Here is a 13,245-nt window from a genome sequence, read left to right as displayed (position 1 = left end):
AATCAGTTAATATCTTAAGACACTGTTTGAACTGATTATTGTAGTTCAGGGGGACAGTCCCTCTTTAATGTTCTATAATCTAAGCTTCCTATGTGAATCTCTTATGTCCGCAAAGATGAGTCACACCTCCCCCCCCCCCCCCCATGCTCAGTAATAGGGAAATTATTAATTTTAAAGAGGCTCTGTCACCAGATTTTCAAACCCCTATCTCCTATTGCATGTGATCGGCGCTGCAATGTAGATAACAGTAACGTGTTTTGTTTTTTTTCAAAAACGAGCATTTTTGGCCAAGTTATGACCATTTTTATATTTATGCAAATGAGCCTCTTATGTACAACTGGGCGTGTTTAAAGTTATGTCCAAGTGGGCGTGTATTGTGTTCGTTACATCTGGGCGTTTTTACTTGTTTTACTAGCTGGGCGTTGTGAATGGGAGTGTATGATGCTGACGAATCAGCATCATCCACTTCCCTTCGTTACCACCCAGCTTCTGGCAGTTCAGACACACAGCGTGTCCTTGCTCATCCGACGCGATGAAGTTCCTGTGGGAGGAAGTGAGTGACGTCACAGCGTGATCTCGCGAGGACACGCTGGGTGGTAACGAAGAGAAGTGGATGATGCTGATTCGTCAGCATCATACACTCCCATTCACAACGCCCAGCTAGTAAAACAAGTAAACACGCCCAGATGTACACACACAATACACGCCCAGTTGTACATAAAGGCTCATTTGCATAAAGATAAAAATGGTCATAACTTGGCCAAAAATGCTCGTTTTTAAAAAAAACTAACAAAACGTTACTGTAATCTACATTGCAGCGCCAATCTGCTGCAATAGGAGATAGGGGTTGAAAATCTGGTGACAGAGCCTCTTTAACTGTTGGATGAAATGTGGTTTGGTTGTCAATAATAGAATGTCTGGGGCAGAGATATGACCTCTGGATCCATTTCAAGGTCATTAAACCTAGAGGCGAATGGAGAAGGGGGACGACACCCAGACTTCCTCCTGAAAGTGTCTTGCAGAAAGAAAAAAAAAGTCCTAATACTCTAATAATTGAGGCAAGGGTAGTCCTAACCACAAGTGAAAGTTTTAAGTTGCTAGCAGGTACTACTGACATGAGACCAAGGCATATGACTATCACGGGGTGCAGAGTGCCTACTGTACGGCACCCCATTCCTCCATAGCTGGAGATCAGGAGTGCTGCTTCTGCAATCCTGAAAAGACCAGTTTAGGCAGAGCTTGAGAAGAGCCCAATGAGCTAACTGGTCTCCAATTGGCTGTCCCTAATGTTTTATCAGCACCACTGATTGGCAGATGGATACCCAGTGACTGACTAGGCTCTCGACAGGCGATGCCCAAATCGTGCTTTTCAGTGACAAAAAACAATCCCCAAACACTGGCTCCAGTCCTACAGGTCTTCGGTGATGTTCACACAGCATTTTTTGAACGCTGTTTCCGACTTATATAATTCCATCCCCAGTTGATGATTTTGAAAAATCCCAGATAGCCCCTTTAGGGATCAAAGCTGCCAATCCACTACAGGTTATCTACTACATTCCATGTATTCCCTATGGATTGGAGCTGTAAAACATCGGTGTATCCCTGGACTTAACTAGACTACGCATTTTTAGGGTTACACAGATTTTTACTGCATATGGCTTTTCTAACAACTCTTCATTCAACTGCAAATGATGTGCAATTGATTGTTGGGGAACAGCTCTAACCTAAAAAAAAACAAAACATGCAATAAAACATGGCAAGGTAATAAAATAAAACTTTCCACTGTTGAAGGGCAGCATATGGGCAGGCGGTGTTTACATAAATGACTGCCTACACTTGGAAAAAGTCAAGGATCAGGACGCATGAAGTTGCGTGTGAATCGCTGGAGCCGAACCAGTACTAAGGCCCCAAGCACGTGAACGTATTTTTACGGGCGCAATTCAGCCGGTGTATACGCTGCAGCATATTGGGCTGAATTGTCGCAGGATGGATACTGCAGATTTCACCTATGTTGAAAAGGCTGAAATTCAGTGAACAGAGTGCATAGTCTTAGCCACGGGGCTGGGACTGTAAGGGTTAGTTCACATGTTGGATATTGTGTGTGGATCTGCTGCGGAATATTTCCTGCCAGTCAGTAGGAAGATTCCTCCTCCCATTGACTTCAAGATTGTGCAGAATGCGGCTTTTTCCCGCTCGTATAGAATAATCAGCTAACGGGAAAGCATCTAACTCCGCAATGGGAAGGTTTTCTTAATGCAGTCAGTCTACAGCAGTTTCTTTAGCCCCATGTTATAATTGTATCCTATCTGTGTACTGTACTCGACACCTGCTCAGTCCATGCTCTACATCACATGTACCAAGTGGTTAAAGTGAATGGAAGATGCAGACTGAATGCTCATCCACACTTTCTGTATCTCACATTGACTATAACAAAGTGACTTCATTGCAAAAAGGGAACCCTGAATAACAAGTGGCCCCTGTACAGCATCTGAGCTCTCCATTATATGTAAAGGAAACATCCTGGCCAGGAGAAAGGAAATTTAGTGACCTTTGCGATTGTGTAGCTGCCCACTAGGCAGCCGGTTATCACCGATCCCTGCTTCCTGCCCTTTCTATGGGAAGCAGGCAGCGCACCCAGCGGCAATGATCACACCAGCGCATTCAGACAACACTCATTCACCAAAAGTAAGTCAAGTTTTTCACCGCTCAAACAGCACTGAGAAACAGTCCAACCTGTAGTCTTATAGACCGTTCTGCTTAGTCCACAAGCAATAGACAATCCAGAGCAGGCGTGTGCAGTTGTTCTGGTCCTTGTAGTGCCAGAGCTCTACACCATGTCCCGATGCTCAGGCTCCAGGCAGGATAAATCCTATGACTCCAATAAAGAAAAGGAGAACTAGTGCAACACCCTCTGGTTTTCTTGTAATACATAAGACTTATTCCATACTTACAGGAAAATAGAGTAAAAACATGGGTGATTTAAATAAAATCAGTAGCAGCACGTCAAACAAATTCACCCTTCCTTTGATGCCCCAGAGGAAGCCAGAAGGGCACTATTTCTCCTTTTCTTTATTGGAGTCCTAGGATTTATCCTGCCCAGAGCCTGAGCATTGGGACACTACAAGGACCAGAACAACTGCACACCTTCTCTGGATTGCTTGTGGACTGAGCAGACCCATCTATAAGACTACAGGTTGGACTGTTTCTCAGTGCTGTTCGAGTGGTGAAAAACTTGATTTACTTTTGTTTTATTTCTAGGTGTTTGGATTTCACCTGACATTTTGCCTGCTCCAGCCTGAAAAACACTCATTGTTAATACTCATTGTAGTCAGTGGAGCCCGGATTTACCTATATAATCTATTAACACTCATTCACCATCCAGCTCAGCTCAGCCGTGTGTTGCAGATTTTTCCATTGTGTTTACAATTATCCTTTTAGTAAACTTTTCTGTAGAAGGAAGACCCATCGCAACGTTGAAGACATTTTATGGTCAACTGTGTTCGCCTCAGCAGCATAAAAATATTACATTTAAACTCATCTGTAAACCTCAAGTCATCCTACTTCCATCTTAAGTCACATATAAGAGCTATATGATCAGAGGGGTGCGAAACGCTAGGTAGAGCCTGGTGACTAGTGACTTCTTCATGACTTGGCATAGGAATGACCTGTTCCACATCGAAACTTTCAGAGTCAATGAATATATAGTCTAAGCAGCCATGGAAGCCGCCCACGTAATTGGTGTACGCAGGCTCCCCGGAAGCGCTCTTCAGTTTGAGAGGGTGGTTCAGAGACATATTGCAGCGTTCCTCTTCTCCGTTAGATGTCCAATCTTCATGGTTCTCAGAGATGGTCCCATCTCTTATAAAACTGTACATACCAGTGGAAGGGGTGCTGTTAAAGTCTCCACAGAATATGATCGGGATGCCAGGGTAGAGTTCATATGCCACGTGTCTGACATGGGATAAAGCAACGGCTATTTGAAGTAACCGGATATTACCGCCTGAAGAGAGAAACAACATGACAAATAAAATCTGACCATAGACACTAGATCTGCTAGAAGAGCCCCTCAAATACTATGATACCCACTGCCAGACATATAATGGACATTTGCTGTGGGGAAGGGGAAACAAGGATCTGACAGTAGATCTTCAGCTATGTGATCCTTTATCTTACCAGGAGATAAGTGGAACCAATAGTGCCTGGCAGCTGCTGATACCTCGTCCATGGAAAACATGTGCATTTTGCCAATCCGATGAGCCATTAATAATAATAATGAGGGTGAAACACAAAAAAGAAAAATCTGTATCTGCTATGTTCAGGTTATCCATTTCCCTCTAAAACGACAACGCTGACCATACAGATAAGATGGCTGTCCACTGAACAAGTGTTCAGCCAGCGACTACCTCACCCGACCTCCCCGTACAAATGCACATTTGCAGGAGACAAGGGGCCGCCTAACGTTTCTCGGAGCATCTATCTCCTTACAGAAAATCCTTGTTTAACCTGAAGTCTGCTGTTGGGGGGACAGACGGAGTGCCCCCATACACAAATATTTTAAAGATCTGTCAATGAGCTGTCAGAGGGGGCGCCCCCTCTTTTTATCATCTTAGATGCTGCGATCGTGATTGATGGCAGCATCTAAGGGGTTAAATGGCCAAGAACAGAGGGATCGTTGTACCTGGCCGTTAGTCCCGGGTGTCAGCTGTAATACACAGCTAACAATCACTTCATACGAAGCGGGCTCAGCGGGTGAGCCTCCTCCAAGTATTACCCCACCACCACGGTGCAATAGTGCGTCGTGATGTGGATAGGGGTTAAACTTCTCGCTGCAATTGTGCATTGAAGAGGAACGGGGCAGGTCAGGACCCCCATTCTAGTGATCGGTGCAGGTCCCAGCGATCACACATTTATGACATCCTGTGGATAGGTGACAAATGTTTTTTGTGTGAACACCCCTTTAAGTTAATTTTCCCAGATCATAAGAATAGGGGGCACATTTATTAGATGACCAACTAGAAGCTACACTTAAGGCCTTATTCACACGAGCGTGTTAAACGTCTGTGTGACAGCCAATGTTTCCTACGGCCCTTTGTAATTCAATGCGGTCGTTCACACAGCCGTTGTTTCAACGGACCGTGTGAGGGGTTCGTGAGAAAATAGGACATGTCCTATTTTTTTCACGCTTCATGCATCCCTCCATAGACTCATCTATGGGGGATGCTTGACAACTGCCGTTTTTCACGTCCGAGGTGCGCAACTCTCGTGTAAATAAGGCCTAAAAGACACCAAAGTTTAGAGGAGGCCAACAAGTTCAATGAGCATGTTCACATTGAGGATTAATTCATTAGGTTACAGGTATTGGGGAGAAATAGCTACAGACTTTTTCCTGGTGCAGAATAACCATTTAAGGCTCTGTTCACATCTGCGTGTTCCGTCAGAGTTTTCCGTCAGAACGGGACACTGAGCAGACACAAACTGACACCGACAGAAACCAGGTTTCCGTTTCCATCACCATTGATTTCAATGGTGACGGAGCCGGTGCCTGTGGTTTCCGTTTGTCTCTTTTGTGCACCGGATGAACCATTTTGCCGGAAGCAATAGCGTAGTCTACTAAAGTCGCATCAAAAAACGCGTGTGGTGCAAAACCACTTAAAAAAAACCGGAGCTGATTTTTCCAGGCAGAATTTTCTGCCTGCAAAAAACTCCATGTGAACATACCCTAATAAAATAAAATAAATAATAATAAATCCAAATGTCAACACTCAATCGGATCCTCGCAATCCTGTTTTTGGTACTTCTTTCACCAAGTGCAGTATCATTTTGCATCCTTTGCCAGAAAGGTAAGGTTGTGTTAACATTTGCGCTGGAGGCTCCGAGAGAAGCCTCCATTGCAGATTGTCAAAAATGCCAATGGGCTATTTTTCAGGAAAAATTACAGAAACGTGACGAACCCTAATAAAGTAAATGGTCGCCGAGTGCCGTTTGTGTCCATCATGTGACAAATCCAGCACGGACATTATTTTTCTGCTCCTACGACAGAACAGAAAAATAAATATGAACGCAGAAGTGAATATAACCTATGGGGTATGTGCACACGGCCTATTTTCAGACGTAATTCAGGCGTTTTACGCCTCGAATTATGCCTGAAAAGACGGCTCCATTACGTCTGCAAACATCTTCCCATTGCTTGCAATGGGTTTTACGATGTTCTGTTCAGACGAGGTGTAATTTTACACGTCGCTGTCAAAAGACGGCGCGTAAAAATACGCCCGCGTCAAAGAAGTGCAGGACACTTCTTGGGACGTAATTGGAGCCGTTTTTCATGGACTCCAATGAAAAACAGCTCCAATTACGTCCGTAAAAGACGCCGCGAAAAACGCGAGTACTTGCAAAAACATCTGAAATTCAGGAGCTGTTTTCGCCTTAAAACAGCTCGGTAATTTCAGACGTATTTTGCGTTTGCGTGTGAACATACCCTAACAGCGAAAACCAGTGATGCTAAAACCAAGATGGAAGAGGCAGAGTACATGAATTTAGCAGCACATGGTCTGAAGAAGCGCGGATTCACTCACCTTTCGGGTGGAAGTAAAGATGAGTGTTGGCTACACATATTTTTCTAGAAGGATCAGATGTGGACTCAAGGACAGACACCTAGAAAGAGAGAGAACATAAGAAAATATTAAAGGGAACCTGTCACCAGCATTTTACCTATTAAACCGACTATACCTGGTGGTAGTGGGTGAAAAATCATTTCTATATAACCTATAATTGTCTTCTTAGTCGGCTCTGTAGCTTTAGTATTCAGCTTTTTAGTGTTCCCACACTGTATGCTAATGAGAATAAAAGAGTCAGATCTTCATTTGAAAAGAGTCAAATCTTCGTTTGGAAAGAGTCAGATCTTCATTCCTCAAGTCTTTCCAAGTTTAATCCGCCTCCTTACTTTTGATTGACAGCTCCTCGCCTTCCCCCAGCACACAAAATCCTGCGCTTGTGCATTGATGTCCTCTTTTGGTGTGTGCGCACAAAGGGACACCGCATAATTACGATAAAAGGCGCAAAACGTTTGCAGACCGATATTTACAGTCGGAAGAGGAGTTTAGGAGCGGGGATAACGGCAATGAACTTTTTATAGCAGCGACCAGTGAGGGAGAAGTAAAGTTCAATAGGTGAATTGCTGGTGACAGGTTCCCTTTAAATGCTGAATAAGTCACAGCAATGAATTTACCGCACATCATCACCATAGAACGGAGACATACATTTTTCTTAAAGGGGTTGTCTGAAATAAAATGACTTTGTGTTAATGCTTTTAATTTATTGCTATAAATACATTTGTAATATTCTTACGTTTTACAAATTGTCCCCGTTTCCAGATCCTGCCGTGGGGTACTTGACGGGTGACGTCACTCTCTGGCCGCTGTGTTGATCTTCAATTATTTTCCAGGTATACGACACTCGCTTGTGACGTGCCGTGTATGGGCTGTTCTGTTGTACATGCGCGTTACGGGCGGTACAACAGAACAGCCAGTCACAAGCGAAGTGTCGTATACCTGGAAAATAATTGAAGATCAACACAGCGGCCAGAGAGTGACGTCACCCGTCAAGTACCCCACGGCAGGATCTGGAAACGGGGACAATTGGTAAAACGTAAGAATATTACAAATGTATTTATAGCAATAAATTACAAGCATTAACACAGTCATTTTATCTCGGACCACCCCTTTAAGATAATTTAGATAATCTTTTAGTTAGAAGGGTTTCCCAACGATTAGATTTACAGGGTGTCCTGCTTCAGAGACCCTCAGTAGTCAGCTGTAATCTATGGGGGAAGCCGGAAGCGCCTGTTCAATGCCACCACAGGAGAAATAAAGCCCATTGAAATCAACGAGCAGTCCGTGTAATGGTCGGATGCAACAGACCCTCCAGAGAGAGACCCTTTATAAAGCTGCTCTCAACTCCATATCATAGATGAGGGTCCTGAATGGTGGACTCCCCTCTATTTACTAATAATTTTTTAAGGGGTTTTCCCATCTTTGACATTTATGGCATATCCACATGTCTAAGGCTTCGTTCACACCTGCGTTGGAGGCTCCGTAACAGATCCGGCAAGGATTACGGAGACAATAGCGCAGCATGCTGCGATATGGTGTCCAGTAAAACCACAGACATCCCGACACAAAGCATTCAAGTCAATGGGTTCCGTTGGCGGCCGGTGTCCTTTGTGCAACGGACACGTTGCTTCCGCTATTCCCTTGTTCTCCTCTAACGAGAGGAATACCCCTTTAAGGCTATGTTCACACGGAGTATTTTGGGGGAGGAATATCTGCCTCAAAGCTCCAAACGGAATTTTGAGGCAGATATTCCTCCCCCAAAATACTCCGTGTGAATAGCAATGATCGCGCCGTTTTTCGCCCGCGGCCATTGAGCGCCGCGGGCAGAAAACACGCTTTCTCCTGCCTCCCATTGAAGTCAATGGGAGGTCGGAGGCGGAAGCGCCCGAAGATAGGGCATGTCGCTTCTTTTTCCCGCGAGGCAGTTTTACTGCTCGCGGGAAAAAGACGCCGACGCCTCCCATTGAAATCAATGGGAGGCGTTCTCGGGGAGTTTCTGCCGAGTTTTGCGACGCGGTTTCCGCGTCAATAAACTCGGCAAAAGACCCCGTGTGAACATAGCCTAATAGTATTTTTGTTTGCAAATAGGTTCCCTAAACTAGAGACACACTAGAAGGGCTTCTATATGTTCGCCACATGTTTACACGGGTGTCCTCACACACTTTTATTAACACTCACTGGTCGATTGACTTCCTACGAAACTGAAGCAGATGAGTGACCCGGAAACAACCGCCTACTGTCACATGAACTGGTTTATACACACTAGTCGCATGTCACACTATGAATACACGCGGTATTTGCTGGGGTGGGGATTTCTCTATTGCAATTTGTCTGGGTACACAATTTGCGTTTTCACCATGCGATTTTTGGTTATGGTAGATGAACTCCCATTGAGCGACAAACCCCCCCAACCCCCAAAAAAAACCATGCATGCTAAAAACACAAAGTGACTGTGAACCCAGCCTTAGGCTCTGTTCACATGTGCATCATGGCTTCCGTTCATAAGGGAAGTCTCAGCGCTGTTCTGAATCGGTGGTAACCCATCGACTTATAACGGGGTCTGTGTCATTTTGACCGCAAGAATATCACGGCATTCGGAGCCTCCAATGGAGATGTGAAAGTCTTACAGATTTACGTGTTTTTTTTTAATCAATCGTGAAAATCCACCACAAAATAGAGAAGGAAAAGGGGCATTAAAGCGTCATGGAGACAAGGTGCGCTGCGGATCCACTTTCCACTTCAGAATCATGCTATTTTCTAAAAACCACGAGAAAAAAAAACACTTCTGTACATATACTTTTAATAAATTACTACATTTTTTTTAAATTTCCGATTTAGATTTTACTTTTAATTACAGTGTCGGGAGACCAAACATCAAGGTCCAATTTTGGAAATTGAGATTGATCAAAGCTGGGGCAAAATAAAAGGGGAGCAGTTGTCCCTAGCAACCAGATAACAGTTCTCAATATTCAGAGGTCCTAATTGGTTGCTATGGGCAACTGCTCTACTTATCCTTTGCACCAGTTTTGACATCTCCCCCAGTAATTAAAAACATGGTGGCTGTATTGATTAAATACTGCCCATAGCAACCAATCAGTTCCCAGCTTTCATTTTGTAACCTGCAGAGTAATGAGAGCTAGAATTTAACTGGTTGCTATGGGTAACCCCAGTGCACTAGTAATGAGGCTCGGCATGGTGCTATAAACCACGTGGTGACTAGAACTCCCAGCATGTCCTGTCATTACCTGCAGGGCGGAGGACCTCTGCAGCATCTTCTCCTTGGCGGCCGGGTAGCAGGAGAGGCGCTGGAGCATCTCCTGGTGCAGCGAGTCCCCGGTCAGCGCTTCCCCCAGCAGGATGTCATGCTGGCTGCACAGGCGGTAGCGGCTACGGCGGTAGAACGTCGCTAGGCCTTCATGTTGCTTGTCCTTGAGGCGAAATACTCCGTCCATGCCAAAGGCCTCCAGCGCCGGGGCCAGGCTGTCGGAGAAGACGGTGCGGTCCACCTCTTGAAGGCAGAGCAGGTCGGCGCGGTAGCCGCTCAGCTCCTTGCGGATGAGGCAGTGCCGGTACTCCAGCTCCAGGGCGTAGGGGGCGCAGTACGGGAAGAGCACGGTGCGGGCATGCTCGGTCTGCGCGTAAACATCGGCCAGGAGGTTGTAGGACACCGTCCGTACCACCGGCTCCTCCGTCAGCCGCTGCGTGTACAGGTGCCGCTCATCGAACGTACAAGCCCCGGGTCCAGCCTCCACGGGACCCTCAACTTCCAGCTCCCGGCTCTCCCCGAACCGCTGCCCGTCTCCAGGTGTGCAGCAAAGCTTAAGCCGTAGGCCAATATCCCCGACCGCCGGGGTTAGGACGCGCTCATGGCCGGCCTCTACCCACTGTTGCTGGGCTGGACTCCCAGAAGAGTCCCCGGCTTCACCCTCGGCCTGCTGCTTGAACCATATGAAAAGCGAGTGATCGGGGTCGGAGAACTCCAGCCTCAGGCGCGGGCAGACGGGGAAGCCGGCCATGACGTGCCGGGGCAGGTCCAGCTCATGGCAGATCGGGGGGTTCCTCTCCACCCGGTAGATGACATTCCCCACCAGCAGCTCGGCGCCGTCCTGCCAGGCCTCCGCGTTGGTCGCGGCCTCAGACACCGGCTGTCCTCGGTAGAAGAGCCGCACTGGAGGCCCTGGAGCCGGCGGCTCTTTTCGCTTCTTGGACTTGGTGGCGCTGGCGGAGATTCGGGCCAGGGCCCTGCCCAGCGGCTCGGTCTGATCCCTTTGCAGCTGCCGGTGAGAGCCGGACAGGGTGAGGGAGATGCTGAGCTTCGCCTCGGATGGGACTGCCCTCACCACCGCCTTGTCCATGCTTCCCACCCGGCCTAAGAGCCGCAGCGCCCCGCCAAGCAATCGTGATGAGGCGCCGCTCATTGTACCGCCCTCTGCTGGCACCAAAGCCGGGTCACCAGGGCTCCTCCCCGCTGAAGCACGATCGGGCGCACACCACGTGTACCAGGGACGTTTAAAGGGGGTTTGCGGGATTTTTGAGTATTTCAATCCCATTAGGGATGGAGCTAATTTTTGGGTTAAAGGGGATGACAGACTCCAAGTACTCCATAATGTAAAAACCAAAAACTAAAATAGTCCTCATCCTATATCGTAGTGATGATGTTTCGTCCAACAACACGACACGTCACCAAGGCGACCAGTCGCTGTAGTAACGTATATATGGTGATTTCACCACTCTGTCACTTTTCTACGGAAGAAATATCGTCATACAGCAACGACAAGAAGATATGTTGAGAACATGGTAAAATTTTTGTCTTTTTGCCGCACTCCGCATTCCGATAGCCATAACTTCCCTTATAGTCTTAGTGTAAAACTGACAGACGCCTATTAGGCCCTAAGTGATAGCAGTTCTGGGGGACTTTATTATGCTCCAGTCCATGGAAACCTATCGGCATCCCACAATCCCGTCATAGGGTTGCCAATAGGATGACAAAGTGAAACACATCTAAGTGGTTAAATTGTTGGGATCGACGTTATCTCTGTTACCACGAAATGTGGGCTGTCGGTCACAGCGGACTTCCACTGGTCATGGCGCAGACACAGCTCCTGAGCCCTCCGTGTGCCGCACATGGACCGCGAGCTGTCACCTACAACATGCTGTCACCCAGAACTTTTCATCTTTTCTCCGCTGTAGCTGTACGAGGCCATGTTTTGTGTAAAATTCATTGTCGATTTTTAGACGTCTAGTACAGATAAGTTAGCACGAAAATACATTTTCTTTTAATAAAAGTTGCTGTTATGTTAAAATACAAATAAAAAAATAATAATAAAAAATATATATATATATATATGTGTGTGTGTGTCTTTTTTTATTTGTGACCTCTTTCTACGACTTTATTTCATATATAAGTTCCACTAGGTACTAGAACGAAAAGTCTTAGTTGCTGGTTCTGTCCGGTGTGGGAGGGGGGGCTGCCGGTGACAGCAGGATGAAAGATGACAACCTGTACTATGTGCGTCGGAGGCTTCATCGCACATCCCCAGGATTGACGGGAAGAATAGCGCTGCTGCTGTCAGGCGCCGGTAGTATCCATCGTACAACAGATCCGCCACTGCTTCCCGGTTTCCGTTATGAAAGGAAATCGGGACGCAGATAAGGGCCTTAGGGTATATTTATACAGTTCCATCAAATGACGGTTTATTGCAGCGATTGCCGTAAAATGCGGCATCGTGTCGATATTCTCTTACTGTCATCGCTCCCCTGTACAGCCTTCCAGTCACCCCACGGGTATAATACAGGATTTTTGTACATGTTACCAATGAGGGGATATGTGCTACCTTGTCACATTTAGGGGAGGGGGTCTTTTTCTCTACAAAAGGGGTGAAAAGATGAGCAGTTTCTCATTTAATTAGGATCTGTCACCTATTTGAAGTGATCCCCCTTCTCTCCAGCCTCAGTCTCTCACACTGTGTGACGCAGCTTCATGCTGATTGGACAGCGTCAGAGGCTGTGAGGAAGCTCCACCTCTGGAGAATCACTGCTGTTGACACCCACTTGGCTAGTATAGTCTCATTTGCATATTTAGAAAACCGCTCATAACTTTTTAAATAATTAACATTTTGGGACACAATTTTCACCAGCATCATCAGTGTGACCGCACCTATTAGATTAGCTAGGAGATAGGACATTACTAAACTAGTGACAGAGCATTTGTCAACTTTGAATCGGATGTTTACAGTGATCTGGAGTGCAGAGATTTTTGGGGAATACACTGTGTTGTTCATATGAGGCGTATTTTTACGCTGCTGAATAAAAATAAAAAAAGGCCTCGTGAAAAGAAGCGGCATGACACTTGAGGTGTTTTTGGAGCTGATTTTCCATTGACACTACAACATACGCTTGCAAACACCAAAAAACGATTTGAAAATCGGCTAAAAAAAAACCGCCTGGATTCTGAGGCTCTTTTCTCTTGAATCAGCCTCGTATTTTGTCATTTATGTGTGAACATAAATGTTTTCATGTATTTTTTTTCATACAATATTACGCTTTATGCAAAATGCATGAAGGCGCCCATGGTTGTGAAGCGCTAGTTGGCATTTTTACGATGTGCCCGGTGTTTACTCTCAGAAAATATGTGTGT

General features: G+C 46.0%; 1 protein-coding gene across 1 annotated transcript; it reads right to left on the bottom strand.

The window, feature by feature from the left end:
* Positions 1 to 3,469: 3,469 nt before the first annotated feature.
* PDE12 (phosphodiesterase 12) lies at positions 3,470 to 11,095 on the bottom strand. The gene is made up of 3 exons (XM_075833928.1): positions 9,854 to 11,095; positions 6,573 to 6,651; positions 3,470 to 4,000 (listed from the first exon to the last, which is right to left on the bottom strand). Exons 1-3 carry the CDS (start codon positions 11,024 to 11,026, stop codon positions 3,558 to 3,560), a joined length of 1,695 nt encoding a protein of 564 aa, XP_075690043.1. The 5' UTR covers positions 11,027 to 11,095; the 3' UTR covers positions 3,470 to 3,557.
* Between the last annotated feature and the right edge of the window lie 2,150 nt (positions 11,096 to 13,245).

The sequence above is a fragment of the Rhinoderma darwinii genome, chromosome 7 (assembly GCF_050947455.1).
Source record: "Rhinoderma darwinii isolate aRhiDar2 chromosome 7, aRhiDar2.hap1, whole genome shotgun sequence".
Lineage (NCBI taxonomy): Eukaryota > Metazoa > Chordata > Amphibia > Anura > Rhinodermatidae > Rhinoderma > Rhinoderma darwinii.
The sequence above is the reverse complement of the archived record's forward strand: the minus strand, read 5'-3'. Positions and strand labels throughout refer to the sequence as shown.